The sequence below is a fragment of the Anomalospiza imberbis genome, chromosome 4 (genome assembly GCF_031753505.1).
Source record: "Anomalospiza imberbis isolate Cuckoo-Finch-1a 21T00152 chromosome 4, ASM3175350v1, whole genome shotgun sequence".
NCBI lineage: Eukaryota > Metazoa > Chordata > Aves > Passeriformes > Viduidae > Anomalospiza > Anomalospiza imberbis.
Window position 1 is genome coordinate 47,208,555 of NC_089684.1, and position 18,541 is coordinate 47,227,095.

General features: G+C 34.8%; 1 protein-coding gene across 6 annotated transcripts in view; it reads left to right on the forward strand.

The window, feature by feature from the left end:
* FRYL (FRY like transcription coactivator) overlaps positions 1-18,541 on the forward strand; it is an 88,068-nt gene that overhangs the window by 15,329 nt on the left and 54,198 nt on the right. For 5 of the 6 annotated variants that reach the window (XM_068188370.1, XM_068188373.1, XM_068188371.1 and 2 more), the window contains 17 exons: positions 3,174-3,277; positions 3,902-4,010; positions 4,999-5,085; positions 5,717-5,888; positions 6,585-6,717; positions 6,972-7,079; positions 8,290-8,527; positions 9,149-9,334; positions 9,424-9,510; positions 10,272-10,540; positions 10,961-11,156; positions 12,109-12,233; positions 14,345-14,402; positions 15,785-15,876; positions 16,948-17,120; positions 17,553-17,713; positions 18,231-18,341. In XM_068188370.1, the coding sequence (XP_068044471.1) occupies positions 3,174-3,277; positions 3,902-4,010; positions 4,999-5,085; positions 5,717-5,888; positions 6,585-6,717; positions 6,972-7,079; positions 8,290-8,527; positions 9,149-9,334; positions 9,424-9,510; positions 10,272-10,540; positions 10,961-11,156; positions 12,109-12,233; positions 14,345-14,402; positions 15,785-15,876; positions 16,948-17,120; positions 17,553-17,713; positions 18,231-18,341 (2,409 nt within the window). The remainder of the gene's footprint in view (positions 1-3,173; positions 3,278-3,901; positions 4,011-4,998; positions 5,086-5,716; positions 5,889-6,584; positions 6,718-6,971; positions 7,080-8,289; positions 8,528-9,148; positions 9,335-9,423; positions 9,511-10,271; positions 10,541-10,960; positions 11,157-12,108; positions 12,234-14,344; positions 14,403-15,784; positions 15,877-16,947; positions 17,121-17,552; positions 17,714-18,230; positions 18,342-18,541) is intronic. The other variant, XM_068188372.1, reaches the window with a different exon arrangement.

The window sequence follows — 18,541 nt, forward strand, 5'->3', positions numbered from 1 at the left end:
ACTCAGTCAAATGTTGCTTTGTCTCATGTAAATACTTCTGTTTTGGTTTTTTATGTTATTTGTTGTATTTTGTGCTTTCCTTTCTTTGTAAAATTGCTGTTAGTACTGTTAGAAGCAATAGGACTAAGAATAGCTAATGTTTCAAAGATGTTTTTCTCTTGCCAGGGAGTAAAGGACAAAGATCAGAAAATTGTCTAATACCAGTTTTTCCTTGGGGGTGAAAGTGTGGCTTTGTGAGATTGACTATTAATATCACAGCTGGTTTCCCTGAACAGCAGTGCATGTTTCCTCTGGAAGTAACTACCTATTCAGATGTATGGGTTTTTCTGTTACTTCATTTCAAAAAGTGTCTTGCATGTGAGCAAACTGAAAACATTTTCACAATAAAAAAATGTGAAACTGATTTGCTGTAACAACTTGCAGTGCACTAACATGAAAGACTTTTACACTGTTGGTTTTGCAGGTTTTAAAAAGTAGAAATTGTTTTAGTTCAGAACAGAAGAAAAGTTTAACATCAGTATTAAAAAGTACTTTCTTCAGTAAGTGACTACATTTGACTAACATGGAAAAAATGCTATTTTGTTTCTTGCCATCATTGAGATTTGTTTCATTGAGTCATTTTAATGTGTCATGTAAAACCACCGTAATTTGCTCTTACATTTTTGGTTTTGTAACAGATACTGTTCCTGACAACTTTTTTCATAGTCTGCTGATGCCATAATTTATGTTAAAAAGTTTTAGGATTTTAAACAAAACCATGTTTAAAAAAAGCAACCATATAGAGTACTTTAAAATCTGACAGACATCATCTAAAAATTATTAAATATTGTCAGGTTGTTGAATTATGTAGCCATCTATTCCTTATTCTAGTTGCTCTAATGTTTAAGAGAAATTACTGACAACACCAGGTGTACATGCAGTGTTATAATTCAGACCCCAAAAGCAATTCTCTTCTAGCATATTTGTTTAGCTCTTCATTATAGGAAGTGATAATGAAAATTTTCAATGCTTAAAATAATAAAAGTACTGCAAAATTCATTTCTTAACTCGTTTTAAAAGGTGAATGCCTCCTTTTCTTCCTTTATAACAAGCAAACTTTATAATGACTACTCAGAAGTAGCTGTATTGGATGATACACCTGCTAACAGATGGAACATTGTTTACACATTATTAAACTATCTGCTACCTCTGCAATTTTTTTATTACATGATTGAAAGCCAACAGTATTTTTTTTGTTTACTTCTGGACCTGTAAATTAAGCTCCCCTGTAGAATATCAGAAATTAGAAAATTGAAGCATTACTCATTTCCAGATGCATTTCAGATAGACTTTGATAACACTTGTACCATGAATTCCCCAACCTGCTTTGACAATCAGTAATTGTTGGCCTGTAAATTAAATACAAGGAGTAATAATATTCTGGGTTTTTTGTGTTTAAGCTGATTAGAATCAAAGCCATCACAGTCTCACCTCTGGTACAGTTACATTTTCTTCCTCCTCACAGTAGCACTGCAGGTAAATTAACTGAATAGTGAGACATTTATCAGTGTGAATATTAACCAGGGACAGGTGTAACTTCTTACTGGATAGATTTTGTCCAGATCGATTCCCTAAATTTACCCACTGTTTAGTTATAGGTGTTAATTCAGGGGTGATGGCAGCACACATTGATGTGTTAAGGGAAGGTAGAACAGCATTATCACTGATGTAAACTGGTTTAAGTTATTCCCTCTAATATTCTGGTAGTCAGTCGTGTGTGTTACTTGTCTGTCCTACTTTGAAATACCACTTCTGCCTCTGTGATTCTGTGATAGGCTTTTAGCCTTTCTTAAAATAAGATGCTGCCAAAACCAGTAGTCTGGACCCACCTGTGTTAAAAACACCAAAATTACTCTCCTTTGTGTATATAGTGTTTTACACAGACGTGGACATGAAGTTATTTTGATCAGCTTATAGGTACAAGTTGGACTTTCTTACTGCTAGAATTAATGTAGAGGGAGCATTGAGGTTGTGAGGGAGAGAACCACGAGTGAGACCATCTCTTTTTGAACAGTATGGTTTTAGTTCCACTTACACCCTTTGTGAATTTGCACTCCATTTGTCCTGGAAGGACAAAGTCATCTGCTGTTCTGACTCACTGGCTTGTGGCACAAAATATGAAATTAATTATGTTCAAGTCATCATACAGATATGTCTTGAAACAGAGAGACTTCACTGGAAATGGGGAAGGTGTGGTTTTGGGGTTCTGCTTTTTTTGTTGGTTTTGTTAGTTTGAATTGGGATAACGCTTAAAAAGTTGATGACTGGGAATCATTTATTATATTCAGAAGTTTATACTTATGGCCAAGTCCAGGAATCTTGCTGAACACTTCTAGATTGTAAGTACTCCAAGAATCCCTATTTGGAAAGGAGGTTTCTGGAGCTTCTACAAAGAATGTTAATTACTTACTGTTTTACACAATTTAAGAGCTCAGAGGAGCAAAGCTAAACTCATAGTAGCAGCTTTAAGACAAAAGTTATTTTGCATCCAGTCCATAATTTAAACTGAATTGTGCTTCTAGATTTTATATTAATTCAAGAAACACAGTAGCATAATTGTTACAATAAAAATTCATTGAAAGTGGGCAAACACTAATACAGCCTGCAGGAAGTGTCTGCATTGTCTGAAGCCACAGCCAGAGATGCATCTTTGTGTGCCTTCCCTGTTCTGCATTCTTTTCTTCTGCACCTGCTATTGTCTGCTGTCACAGGCTGAGTGATGGAATGAGACCTTGTGCCTGATCCAAAGCAGCTACTCCAATGTTTTAGACAAACTATAAATTGGTTTGCTATGAAGTAGGTATTTGTTACCAATGGCTTTCTGAGAAAAGTTGTTGAAAGCAATATACTCTTGGTGTGTTCATCTCAAGAGGAATATCTGCTTTTTAGTTACTGCTCTGCCCTTTGAGTTAGAGATGTGTAAAATGAGCTGGAGTTACTAGTTAAAAATTTAAGATTAGGGAATATGCAATACAGGCTTGTTTTTAGGAAAAAATATTAAAAACTTGTAGTCAGTATTAAACCCATCTACTTTCATTGTTAAAAAATACTTTCAAAAGTAAATAAACATTATAATAGAATTCTATCAGTGTCTCTCAGGCAACAATAACTGTATTTCTAAATTTATTTTACAGAATAAAGATCCCAAAATGTCCCGAGTTGCACTGGAATCTTTGTATAGGTTATTGTGGGTTTATGTTATTAGAATTAAATGTGAAAGCAACACTGTAACTCAAAGGTAAGTTCATTATGCAAAGTATTTTAAACTACTAATGATGGAGATTTTACTCCAACCTAGTGATATCAGAAGAGAGCTTGAAGCCAGCTCAGGGATGGTTTAGTCAAGTAAGCAGGGGACTAAACATTTTGTCTTAATAGAGAAAACCAAATGCCCTTGAGTACATTGATGGAAAGAAGGAATAGAGTCTAGAATTGTCTTTGCGGGGATAGAAGAAGGCAGAGAGATGAGCAGGAAATTTATTAAAGTTAAAAGGCACTAGTGGTGACAGAATAAATTGGGTATGAAGTGTCCATCACTAAGTATGGACTGGAAATGAAAAGGTTTTCTTTATAATTATGTATAATGAGAATTTGGAATAGTAATTCAGATTTTGCCTCCTGACTATTAGTAACTGGTTTAAAACAGGATCTTTTTCAGTTCATAGAGGAACCCATGATCCTATTGCCTGTGACAGCTGGGGCTGTGCTTCCTGTACGTGGTCCTACCTGTGTAGGCTTCTGTATTATTTGAGAGTATCCCCACACACGCACGCTTCCAGATTTGAACTGTAACATCTGTGCTGTTAGAAGGAGCTATTTTTAAAAGATCTTTTTATTTCTTTTTGTTTCTAAATACTTCTAGCCGTCTCATGAGCATTGTATCAGCACTTTTCCCAAAAGGATCGCGCAGCGTGGTCCCACGAGACACACCTCTGAATATATTTGTGAAGATTATTCAGTTCATTGCTCAGGTAAGAATACATCTAGGTAGAGCTGGAATAGTAGGATGAGTATTATTTGGAAGAAATGTAAGTTCAAGGTTTGTTTTTGAAATATTTGTACTGAATTAGTGGTTTCATATCTTGAGTAGAATTTCTCCAAATATGTGTAACAAATGAAAGAACTCTTTCTAGTAGGAGCAATTTTTTTTTTTTTAAACTTCACAAACTGTTATGTACGAACATTATGATGATTAGTATTTACATTTGTATTGCACTGTTGGGGGCTGTGTTTATATATATATTTATATATGTTTGTAATATAATTACTAAATCCATTATGATATTTTTATAAGGGACAAAGCATTAGAACAGTAATACCTACTTATATTTAGCCTGGACAGTGGCCTCAATAGACAGAAATAGTATGCAATGAATGCAGTAGTGTATAGTCAGCATTGCATTATGATTTATATTATTTTAGGTACTTCTCTTGTCCTAATATCAAAATGTGATATAAAATCTCACAAGATGAACTCTCATTAATTTTTAACCTTATAGATTAGAGACATCTTTTCCTGTCTTAGAAACAGCTTGTCTGTGCTTCAGCTTCCAAAACTACTTGCTTTTGGTCATACAGGGATGAGGCAGGATACACAACTCATCACTGTTTATATTTTTTGTATTTATATTGTAGTATTTTTTTACACCTTAGGGCTTCTCTTTATCCCAATTTTCTTTTTCTATAACAGCTCATCTTATTTGTAGAAATATGTTTGGTCTGAGATTAATTGTCTGGGAATTTTTTCAGGAGAAATGATTCAACCATATCAGGGGATGAGCTATGTTGAATTGTACTAGATTTAAAAAAAAAAAGCATAAGAATAAGGAGGAAAAAATAAATATTTTATGAACTTTTTTTTTAACTTTTAAGACATGATACCCAGTAGCTGTGCTAAGTCAAGAAATTATTCATATTAACGGAAAAGAGATGATCATACAAATCTATTTTCCTTTATAGGAACGTTTGGATTTTGCAATGAAAGAAATAATATTTGATCTTCTTAGTGTTGGAAAATCACCTAAAACCTTCACTATTAATCCAGAGGTAATAAAAGCTCATTACTTGCATACCATGAGAACAAGGCATTGGGGGATTTTTGTGGGGGAAGTGGTTAACTTTGTTTGAGCCAGGATAAAAGCAGATTATTGAGGATCTGAAGGAGTGTTCTGCTAACACTAAAGAAGTAATTGTTGCTGTGCACTGTTGCTGTTTGATTTTAGGTGAGCAAGCCAGCAGCAGTTCTACAGTTAAGACTCATTTCAACAACAATTTCAGGAAATATGGGTTTTTTTGTTACAGCGTAACTGTAAAGCATTTTTTCAGGAAGGTCATACCTAGCTCTTCAAGACCCAGTCTAACAGATGGGATGCTTAGGAATGTCTGTCTTCAGTGTGTTGCTCTAGAGGTTCATATCAAGTCCTTGAGTGCTCAGTACTATAAAATATTCTGTATCTTAGCCTGGGCCAAGTCAGTTCACTTGAATCAGAGTGTGGAGCGGCACAGAAAACTTAAGCTCTATTCTTGTTACTTTCATTACTCTAATATGTAACATTTAAATAAGGTCTGTCCTGCTGTCTGTTTAAAAGAGAGGAAAAATACAATTTGTATTTTGTCTCTGTGCTATTTCAATATTGTAATTTTTTCTGTTTTCTCTTTCCTTTTTTTGTTCTTGAAGAGGATGAATATTGGCCTCAGAGTCTTCCTTGTCATAGCAGATAGCTTGCAGCAAAAAGATGGTGAACCACCAATGCCAACAACAGGAGTTGTTCTTCCATCCGGAAATACTCTACGTGTGAAGAAAATTTTTCTTAATAAAACACTGACTGATGAGGAAGCAAAAGTTATAGGTATGTTTTATTCTTTTGTAATTTGGCATTTCAATATGTATGTATATATTTCCAATTTTTCTCAAGCAGTACATTAGTGTAACTTTATTTATATATTTATTTTAATTGTTAGCAAGAATTACTTTGATTCTTAGAGAGGGCTGCTAGACAATATTGACCCTCTGGTGTCTCAGACTAGACCCATGTCTTTTCTTAAAGTGTTTTGCACTTACTGCAAAATAAGCACAAAGTAGCCTGAGTGCATTGAGTGTGGTAAATAGCATGGCAAGTTTTTTTTTTTTCCTTGATGTCACTCTAAAATGTCCCAGATGTCTCACATCTGAATGGAGTAAGACAATCGTGATCTCTGTGCCTTGTTTATCTTCTGCGAATGAGGTAGTCATCTTCAAAGGACTGTTTCAACATGTCAAATTTAAACTAGAACTAAAAAGCTTGGAATTGAGAAAATGAAGAAGCGGCTAATGGTTATTTCATTGCTTTTGTTTTTTCTGAAGGAAGTGTCTACTTTTTGTATGATATCTCATATTTATATATGTATAGATATATATTTCATATATACATATATGCATTTCTTTTGACATTTAAAGTATGTATTTCATGTCATCTGTGCAGTAAGAAATTTGTCCTAAGCTGAATAAGTGGCAGATATTTTAATAAAAATATGAAGAAAGGTGATGGAACTCTTTGACTTTTCAGGAATGTCTATATACTATCCTCAAGTTAGAAAAGCACTGGATAGCATTCTTAGGCATTTGGACAAAGAAGTTGGAAGGCCCATGTGCATGACTAGTGTGCAGATGTCCAATAAAGAGCCAGAAGACATGATTACGTATGTACTGAATTGCAGGATTGTCACTGTCACAGTAGCATCACATTATTTTTATTCTCTAATGTTGCAGATGCAATCATTAAAGTGTTACAGTTGTGGGTTTTTTACTGGACTATCAAGTGAATGTTAGTTTCATTAATTATTGATAAAAATGTTTGTTACCTCCATAGTTATGGCATGAAATTGAAAATACATTTTCAGTGTACTGAAGTAGATTTTCCTGTTTCTTTGTTGGTTATAAACTGCTTTTGTAGGGGTGAGAGAAAACCTAAGATAGATTTGTTCAGAACATGCATTGCTGCTATCCCAAGACTGATTCCAGATGGCATGAGTAGGACTGACCTCATTGAATTGCTTGCAAGGTAAGAGAAAAGGGATTCTGCTCTTAGTGGATGTTCTTTTTCAAATGCTGCGTGTGCATGACTGTCAGTGCCCTCACTATTCAGCGTGAGTCACTGCATGCAGACTCTGTCCTTGCTGCTCCTGCCAGCCTTCTGCAGTTGGTCAGGTTTTACTGGCTACAGTAGCAGGAAGTAAATTCATCCTGCAGACCTTGCACTTATTTTTAGAGAGAGTATTTTGAGAAGTAAGAATTTATTTCTCTTGCTTTGTTTTTTTGCACTTGTTTTTCTTTTTGTTACAGCTATACTTCTTTTCCTTTCTTTTTTTTTTTTTTTCCTGTTGCAAATACTATAAATTTTCATAAAGTCATTCTTGTTTGACATTACCAAAATTTGAGATAGGCACATGGGGGAAACTTTAGTATTTTCCTCTACTAATCCTGCTTTGTTTTTCCATTTATCTGTGATCCAACACTACCCATATTCTTCCATCTCTTTTCTCAGTTTAAATTGCATGTACCTTATCAGTACTGATAAATAGTTGAGAAGATTTTTTTTTTTAATTTTTAATGTGAGAATAGTCTGGCACAGAAATACAGGACAGCCTATAGCTTTGAAATTATTAATCCATTTTCATATAATGTGTTAAGTTAGATATATAAAAAGTTAGTAATAACTTAAGAGAATAAGATTTTTCTAACACTCTTTCTTCAGTGTTTAAAATAATATTAAAATACATGAAATTATTAGTAATAATATAATACTGGAATAGGTGTCTTCTGTCATAGCAGGGTTAGATAGATTTTTAAGTATATGTGCAAAGGATTTTTTTGTGAATTTTTTCTCATATCCAAAGTAAATGTCCTTTTACTGCAAAACAAATGTGTTATTTTCAATTTTAATTTGATGAAAATAGCCTATACATCTCAGGGTGCTAGTCTGCTGAGCTCAGACGCATGCAAAGATGCGCCTTTGTTAAACATTTGATGGTCTCTCTTGAACACAGTTTATTTGTATTAAGTTTTGTGAAACCTTGCATTATTGTGCTGTAGTAGACGTGCCTTCTATTACTAGCCAGTTTCAGTTTTATTCAGTGCAGAAAATGAATCTCTGTGGAACTGTTCTACATTGTACAGTAAAGAAGGAAGAGTAAACACCAGACTTTAAATGATAAAGACTGGTTAAGAGTATGCTTATCTAGGGTGATGATACCAATATTTTTTCTAAACAGGCTGACAATTCATATGGATGAAGAACTTCGTGCCTTGGCTTTCAATACACTCCAAGCATTAATGCTTGATTTTCCAGATTGGCGGGAAGATGTTCTTTCAGGATTTGTTTATTTTATTGTGCGCGAAGTGACTGATATCCACCCAACGCTTCTTGATAATGCAGTAAAAATGTTAGTGCAGCTCATAAATCAGTGGAAACAAGCAGCCCAAATGCACAATAAAACCCAAGATGCTCAGGTATATCTATATAAGGTCCTTTGATGTTAAAACATGCTTGGAATCTACATACAAACTTAGTAGTGGGCTTTACTGGTTTTGTTAAGTAGTAAAAATTCAGCTAAATTTCTTACAGTGCTTGAAGCCTTCTAGATCTCTTATTTTAAATTAACTTTTTGTATCAAAATAAAATTAGTCTCAAATTATGATGTAAACACTAATTCATGACCACATTTTGCTTACATTGTAGGTCATCATGTGTAATTGGATATATGTAGGAGTTATTAAACAGTAGAACTAAACCCACCATTTTTTACTAGCCAGTAGAAAGGGTTCAAATAATTTAATACTATCATCTTTTACAAAAGAATATTGCGTGAGGTTTTTTAATTTTGCTCTCATTGCATCATCTTGTGAGAAAGTGAAATAAAAATCTCCTTGTGGTATTTGTTTAGCCTAAATTTAGAGAGGTAATAAAAAATGAAGTGACTAATATTATGTCATTATCATAATGAAAAATTTGACCAGTAGCCAAAAATTTGAATATTTTATGATTAAATCTGCCATTGCCAATAATGGAACTGTATCTTAGTTGTGTTTATTTTTCCTTCATTTGCTTAACTTCTGTGATGTTTTTCTTAGCGTGGTGTATCCAATGGGGCTGCCCATACCCTTCCCCTGGAGAGGACCCTTTATTCCAGTGTATTCCATGTGGTGGAAGGCTTTGCTTTGGTCATCCTTTGCAGCACGAGGCCTGCCACCCGGCGATTAGCTGTCAGTGTTCTCAGAGAAATAAGGGCCTTGTTCACACTCCTAGAAATTTCAAAGGTAAGAGTTGATGACCCATTCTTAGGCTGCCTGGTGAAACTGCTTTTATTTTGACATTCTTTGAGCTTGGTATGCTTTGTGTTTTGTAGAGTGATGATGAGTTGGCTATAGATGTAATGGACAGACTAAGTGCTACTATCCTGGAGAGTTTCATACATCTCACTGGGGCTGATCAGGTAGGACCTTTTTTATGTAAAGTTGCTTGTAAGATGAGGTCATTCTGTAAAGCTATCCCAAATAAACAGTATGTATTTCACATGATAGTGTCGCTAAGTTCATGCTAATTTTATCAGCAATTTATCACCACAAACAAAAAGGCAAAAATCTGAGGAATGTTGTGAGGTTGACTCACTCCACCATTGTAAACTTTCTGACTGATAGTGTATTGTTATCACCACCATATAAACAGAGCTGTGTTTTTTTCTGTTTTTTCTCATTTTGCTCACAGACTGTAATTTCTTAAAAGCAAAGGGCACTGCTTTTTTCTGCAGTAATATAATGTCATAACAGTCAATGTGCCCTTTATCCATGATGAATGCTGTTATAACTGTCAGTGAATAACAACTGAATTCCATACTTATGTATTTATCGCTAACTCCTAAGTATCAAGGAAACTTCTGATTTTAGGATTTTAGGAAACAAATTGGAATTCAGTAGTAAGGCTTTTAGAGTACAAATCTTTTGGAATAATTAAATAATTATGCATGAAAGGGTCTTTTTCTAGGATTTGCTATTTCCTAATACCAGTTTGTTCACAAACAACATGTTTCTATAGCTATTCACATTGAGCTTCTGTAAAAAGCCCCATAAATTATGTTTTTCTCTGTTATAGGTGTGCTTTTGATACTGATACTTTATTAGATATATATCAAAAGATATTGTTGTTTAAAATACATGGATATTAAATATTTCCTCAATGTCTTTTCTATGCACACAGACTACTTTACTGTACTGTCCGAGTTCAATAGATTTACAAACTCTGGCTGACTGGAATTCCTCCCCAATCAGCCACCAGTTTGATGTGGTCAGTCCCTCACATATTTGGATATTTGCACATGTGACTCAAGGCCAAGATCCATGGATTATAAGCCTCTCAAGTTTCATGAAGCAGGAAAATCTTCCAAAACACTGCCCAACAGCTGTAAGCTATGCTTGGACATTTGCTTATACAAGACTTCAGCTGCTGTCTCCACAAGTGGATATCAAGTAAGTTTATTTCTAAAGTAAATACAGTATATTATATTGAGTATTATTTCAACATTAATCATCATTGTAGTGTCACTATTGTTTCAGTGAGGTAACATAAATTCTTGATATTGTCTGTGGATTTAATTCAGCTTTATATAACAAAAATTTAAAGCAGATTCATCTGCATAAAATATCATCTGCAGCTAACGTTAATTAATTAATGCCTGTGGCCATATTATAGTTCAGCAAATTTGAATATAAAAGCATGCATTATTGATGTACAAGTCTGCTCTGAATAACTTATTCAGAGTTTACTATGTTAACAATTTGGGAAGCCATGGCATATGCATAATTGAAGAATAAATTCAGTAGAAAACCAAAGTAAAATGTAGTAAGCTTCTTTTACTCTACTGAGCTTTTCTCTTTCTTTTTTAATAGCAGCCCTATCAATGCAAAGAAAGTAAATACTACTACGAGCAGTGACTCCTATATTGGGCTCTGGAGAAACTACCTGATTCTTTGCTGCAGTGCAGCATCTTCTTCAAACTCCTCCACTTCCACAGGCTCTGTGAGATGTTCCCCTCCTGAGACGCTGGCGTCTACCCCAGACAGTGGTTATAGCATTGATTCAAGAGTAGGTTCTTTTAATACTGTAAATAAGTCTACATCTTATTGGAAATAGAAACACCAGAGGTGTTCTATAGTAACTATTGCGATTAGAAACTGGTATCATTTGTCTGAAAATATTTTTAGGATATGGGTTTTTTTCATTTGTTTAGAATACTGTTTTGATTTGCTTTTCCCAATCTGTGGTACGTATGTTTTTAAAGCAAATCCAGTTGCATAATGAAGACATTTACCCAAAGTCTTACCTAGCAGTAATAAGGAAATGCTTTGTTTGCTGTTAAAATTATTTAAAACTGTCATTAGACTTCTGTAGTTCTGAGCAAATAGCCTCTCACTTCAATAACTGAAACAGGGACCTATTCAGGCATGTTGTATTTTAGTTATATTTTCGCAATCGCAGATACTTTTCTGTCTGCCTTGCTTCATATCATCTGCAAACTATGTTTTTTTCCTTCTTCTTTGCTTCTTTTTGTCCCTCTCCTTTTTGGCTTCCTGTAAAAGGAACAACCTGTAAAAGATGTGACGATAATTCGTTTACTATGCAGCAGATTTTTGGCAGAAGCAGCCTGTTCTTGTTTGTTGCCAAGATACTTTCCCTAAATCTCAGAAACTATAGACTGAAAGCTTTGTTATCTTTGAGAGCCACTCGGGAGTCTAAGGAGCTAGACACCAGAAATCTACTTCTTCCCCAAAGAAGGCAGATACATTCATGTGCAAAGCATCTGTATAACATATTGTGTAATTCAGTGTCATCTGACTAGGAAAATTCAGTAATGCAAGAAATAGTAAATACTACTTTACTATTTCAGGAAATCTTCTCCATGTCAAAGATAAATTTCACTTCTATAATTTTGAGTCACTGGTCCAGTGTGAATAGACTGTGAAATTACAGCAGATGTTTTCATGTCACCACCTTGTGGTAGCTATTTCATTGTGTTTTGTTCTGGTTTTCTTCTTAGATTATTGGCATTCCATCCCCTTCCTCCCTGTTCAAGCACATAGTTCCAATGATGCGCTCTGAGAGCATGGAAATTACAGAATCTCTTGTTCTGGGACTTGGCAGGACCAACCCAGGAGCTTTTAGGTAACTATTGTGTTTCATCTGTTTCTATTTCTAATTTTATTCTATTCTAACCAATTCTGTAATTGGTTACAAAGATGGGGAATTGGAGCTCATTTTTTCTTTCCTTTTTGTTTTCTTTTTTTTTTTCCCTTCTAAAACTTTTAAAAAGCTGTGACAACTGATTATCATTGTCTTTTCAAGCATTTAGAGGCATGATAGAGATGGTTAGAGATTGTAAGAATTTTATGTGGAGGTCATGCCTGCATAAAGAAAAAGAAGTTATTAGAGAGAATGAACAGTTTATTGGTATTTAAGCTGCCCTTATCTGAAAGAACAGATTGTGTGAACTAATAACATTTGAAATGTTAATTACAATCAAGTTTGTAGGAGTTGATAAACTCTTCTTATTGGTATTTCCAATTGCTCTTTATGAGGATGAATGAAGAGAGAGAACATCTGAGGGCAAGAAAAACTTCTGGGAAGTCCATCAGATGTCTCTGACAGCAGCCAATCTCTACTGCTGAGAGAGATTATGAGAGTTATAAAGTTGAGATTATGAGAGTTATTATGAGAATTATAAAGTTGTACCATGCACAGAAAGCAACTTTCCTTCTGCAGAAGGATCTAGGAATTGCTACTACTGTTGGTTTTTAATAAGACGATGCTTCTCTCCAGTCACTTGTGTCCCATATTATTACAGATAAAAAGTCAGTATTGATATTAATGCCAGGTTCTCAGTTGTCATATTCTGGTTTATATCCCTTCATAATCTTATAATTTTATATAATATCTGACTTTATTTGCTACCAGGAGTAAAGCAAGACTTTGTGCCATGATCCTGAAGAGCTGTTTACCAGCTGTAAAGTCTAGACAATGCTTTCAATGATAATTTTACCAGAAATCCTTGATTTCTGAATTAGAAACAACTCATCCAGCAAGTTTAAGAAAAGATCTGATCCTCATCAGTTTTATAATTTCTGTACTCAGAATGTGTTTTTTTTTTTTTTTTTCCTCTATGGCCAGCTCTTGTCCTCAGTCCAGTTCATGTACTCACACCAGATGCTAGTTGTAGCCCACTCCTCACCATTGCTGCTCTGCACTGATTTGGTGTTTAGCTTCTGTGGTTTTAGGCACTTTTCCTCCCCACTTGTTATATTTTCTCAGGAACTTTTTCCATTATAGATTTTATATATATATATGTGCAATCCACATACATTTATTAGAATAGTATTTTTGTTTTTTATAACTGATCATATGAACTCTTCTAGGGAATCTCTTGATCACCATTGTAAGCTGAACCTTTACTATAGTTTAGCACAAAAAAGTTTCTTCCAAGTTATTTTCTGTGTTTGAAAGAAAATATATAACAGTATCTAACCATGCTTAACTTTCTTGTAAATGAGTACACCACAAATATTTGTGCAGCATTCTGATCACCTGGACTCATTCTCTGAAGGAGAAACTTGGCATGAGGTATCAGAGGACTCAGTAATTTACCATGAAAACTTGAAGTGGTTTATGCTTTTAATGTATCTCAATTAGTGCCACAGGCAGTAGAAGAATGTGTCCACTCCAACAAATCTGGAGGTAGTAGTGACTATGTTAACAAATATGAAAGTAAACCAGTTGTATTTTTACCTTAGTATTTTGTCTCCTTACTTCCATACTACTGATCTCCTTGAAACCTGTTTCAGTTTTCAAAGAAACTGGTCTGAGTTCTGTCAGTGTGTTGTTACCGGACTTAAAGAACCAATATTAACAACTAAATGCATTATAACAGCTGAAAGGGCATTGTATGATAAGCTGCCAGCATCTTTTTCCCCCTAATGCTATCTGTTTGTACCATATGGTTTTGTTAAACTCTTAATATGAAAAAAATCAAAATAGATAAAAATAAGCCATAATACTTGGAGAATGTAAATTTAGGAATAATTGTTTAGACATTAATTTAATAATCTGCCTCAAATTAGAAAAATATCTTTCTAGGAAACTTTGCTTTTAAAAGCTACAGGTAAAGAAGGAAAACCTGAGGGTGTTTTAACTTCTGTTGTAACACTAGTTCCTGAGAAACATCTTTCAGTTGAGATGTTAATTTAATGTTTGTTTTTATCCTTTTAATTATTTTAATTCAGGGATCTAATAGAAGAATTACATCCTATAATTAAGGAAGCACTTGAAAGAAGGCCAGAGGTAATTAAATAATTTCCATTATACTCAGTACAGTTCTGTCTTTTCACAGAGGAAGTGTTAGTTATTTTCTTTAATTTTTGCATGTAAAAATAGTCAGTATAACAGATAAAAAGGTGAAATATTCATTTTTTAAATGATTGTGAAGTGTTTACATTAGAGGAGTTTCATGTTTGAGCTCTCTGTTATTCCTGTATCAGAGATTGTGTTTCAAATTATGAAAAAATACGGTAACCTTTTCCATCTTCTTTTAATTTCTTTAACCTAATCATAGTTTTACACAGTTGTTGCTTTGTTATATCATCAGTGACATTCCCACAACTAGTGGTAGCTATGACATAGAATCGAGTTTTACTGTCCACCAGCTTTGTTGGGATTTGGTGGTGATGGTGGTGGTTTTTAGTGAAAAGCGTTATAAACTCACCTGACTGCTCTAATGAAAATGATAGAAAGGAACAGCACTTCTGTTTCAAAATGTTACTGTACTGTTGTGTGTTGTGCCAGGCTTGCATACAAATCATAGAATCATAGAATATTTTGGGTTGTAAGGGACTTTTAAATGTCACCTAGTCCACCCACCCTGAAATGAGCAGGAACATCTTCAGCTACATCAGGTTTCTCAGAGCCCCATGAATCTGACCTTGAATGTTTCTGCTGATGAGGCATCTATCACCTCTCTGAGCAACCTGTTCCAGAGTTTCACCACCCTCATCATAAAAAGTGTCTTTTATATATCTAGTCTAAATCTACCCACTTTTAGTTTAAAACCATTGCCCCTTGTTGTATCACAACAGGCCCTGCTAAAACATTTGTCCCCATCACTCTTACAAGCCCCTTTTAAGCATTGAAAGGTCACAATGAGGTCTCCCTGGACCCTTCTCTTCTCCAGGCTGAACAGCCCTAGCTCTCACAGCTTCTCCTCACAAGAAAGGTGCTCCCAGCCCTCTGATAATTTTTGCAGCCCTCCTCTGGACCCACTCCAATATGCCTATGTCCTTCCTGTGCTTGTGGACCCTAGAAGGCACTGCTTCAGGAGGGGTCTCATGAGAGTGGAGCAGAGAGACAGAATCACCTCCCTCAAAATATGTGGGAAGACTGCCTTTTGCACTTCATTGTTTTATATATTGCATTTGGTGACAAGAGACTGGATAATACATGTAATAGCAAACCTGGTATATCTCAGAGCTGCAACAGGGAAAACGTTTGTTCACTGTCTGGTTTATTAAACTTGCTAGCAATTTTGGTAACTTACCTTAAAAGATTGGCACTTCTGATAACAAATGCTAGTTGTAGTACAGATATAATAATGCTTTTATATTCTACTCTGGTTTTCTACTTAGTTTTTCCTCTGCTCCATTTAATTTTGTGTTTCCTCTGATGGATAGAACATGAAACGGCGCAGGCGTCGAGATATTTTACGAGTACAACTAGTACGAATATTTGAACTGTTGGCAGATGCTGGTGTCATTAGTCACAGGTAGGGGCAGCACGCATGAGAAGTTGTGGATGTCTGTGAATTGTCACTGATAGACTTATGACTCAGTATAACAAGCAAAACTAATCAGTGAGTTTCAGTATACCACTAAATAAATAGACGTGGGTTTATAAAACTCAGAATTTTGTGACTTTCTAATCCCTCTTACTCCCACTGTGTTCTATGTCTTATTTAAAATGTTACTTTTCCCCATACTTCGAACAGGCAGTATGTCATGGTCCCTTTTGTTTGTGTGTGCTCAAGCATTGTACCAGTTGTGCAAATCGTAACTATTCTGTGATAATTCAGGAACTTCTGCCTTACTTGGAGCGCTGGTACTAGTCAGCACATCCTATACAGAGAAGGCTATTGCTCATTAATGTTGGACTTTTGAAGGAGGGGAATGTTAACTTGGTTATCAAGATTTTTTTTCCTCAGTTTACCCTGCTTGTGTAGGAACACTTTGAAAGAAGTAATTTTGGCATGTTTTACAAAAGTCCCTAGGAAATTTTTTCCTATGCATGTGGAATTGTGTTAAGAGCAAGTAGACTAGGAGATGGTTAGCCCCCTCCTCCCACTCTGTTCAGTAATGATACTTAGACTTGTATTTGTCAGACTTAACAATATAACCAGTGTGAAATTCTCAGTCTTCAAGTGGATTTCAGAATGTTGCCTCAGAAGCATTGCTGAAATGTCTATCAGCATGCTGATATTTTAGAGTCCAACTATTAAAACCATTCTTTCCCTTATCTTTTAAGATTCTCACTACGGCAGGGGGAAGGGACTTTGTGTTTGAGGATTTTAATGAATATTTTTAACACTTGTTCCCAGTATAAGAACTAGTTCTGTGGAAGGATAAGTGACTTCAAATAATGAGGTTTGATTCTTAGCTTGCTTTCACTGGAGCATTTTATTTTATTGCTGAAGTAGAAGATGGATGAAGAAATGACTTTGAATTAAGTATTTGCAGTGATGAGGGTGTAGGGTTTTTTAAAGATAAAACAAGGATAATTTTCAAATGTTATATGTAATTACTGTGCTCTTTGATTTTCTAAATTTATTTTATTTGTTCAGTGCAAGTGGTGGCCTTGATAATGAAACACATTCCCTCAACAACACTTTACTTGAGTATGTTGATCTAACGAGACAACTCCTAGAAGCAGAAAATGAAAAGGATTCTGATACATTGAAAGATATCCGATGCCATTTTAGTGCCTTAGTGGCAAATATCATACAAAATGTTCCAGGTACGTAAAAATGTAACTAGTGATGACTGTATTTAATATGCAGTATATTAAAAAAAAAAGAAACCTGACTAAACAGAAGGGCACTTCTTACCTGAACCTTTAGAATACTTTTATTAAAATAATTTGTGACATCAGTTTTGAGCATAACTTTAGCAGAATGAGTTTTAAGAGGTTTTTGGTACTGTTTGGCAAAGTCTTGTTGATTGTCTGTGTATTTGAGTTCTGTGTACTAATAAATAGCTTATTCTTGTACACTACTGGCATTAAACAGGACAACAGTAAACCTACATCCAGGCCATTATGGTGTTAAAATAGTAGTGGATCTTTACATAGATTTTCCTTTTATATTCATAGTGTGGGTCTGTTTGTATTACATGCTTTATCTTAAAGAATTACAGGAGGAGTGTGTATAACTGTGGGCTTTTGTTACAGTACACCAGAGAAGAAGTGTCTTTCCACAGCAGAGTCTACGCCACAGTCTATTTATGCTGTTCAGTCATTGGGCAGGTCCTTTTAGTATCATGTTTACTCCTCTGGACAGATACAGTGATAGAAACATGCGAATAAACAGACACCAATACTGTGCATTAAAGGTACTTTAACACTTTTGAATTTTGGAAATAGATTGTTATGCCAACCTGATTTAACATTTGGGCATTTAGATGTGGTTTTCACATCCAAGTTTTAGCACCTTTTTATTCCTTCGGCTTGCATGTGTATTTATGTCAGTTCAGCTTTTCCCATTCTGTAACTATTGCACTTGCTATTGAAATTGCTTACAATTACTACTGAATGTTCACTTCCTGACTTTAGTTCTCTTTTGCTTAAGTTAAAGGCTTTCATCTAAATGTACATTAGCAATGAAACTGGTTAATGGTGTATTAACTCTTCAATATGTCAGCATTTTAGTATTTACCCTTTCTTGTATTTAAAAGATGAGAAAAATATTATTTAATAATTTCTTGAATAAAATGTTAAACATTTTTTATTACCTTTGGTCTTTCTCTTTTAATAGGTTAGAATTTAGTTATCTGATGTTTTAATGGACTGAGTAAGAGCAATTTCTGTTTTCTGAGTTACTAAAATGTGTTTTTCAATTGCTTTCCAAAGGCTATGTCTGCTGTCCTGTGTTGTGGCCCTGTTGCGGACAACGTTGGGCTTTCATCTGATGGCTATTTATACAAATGGCTGGATAATATTTTGGATTCACAAGATAAAAAGGTAATACAAGCAATGTGAACATCACTTTGCAACTATCAGTGCCTTGAACACATGTTTCAGAGTTTGCAGAGAGATTTGCTTAAGTGCTCTACTTAAGCTTTAAGCTGTTTTAGTAGCACAGGGTTTTGCACTGTCCTTCATGTGTATTCACCCTGTTGAGGAAAGCGGTCCCTAATCAGACCAGAAAAACAGAATGCAAG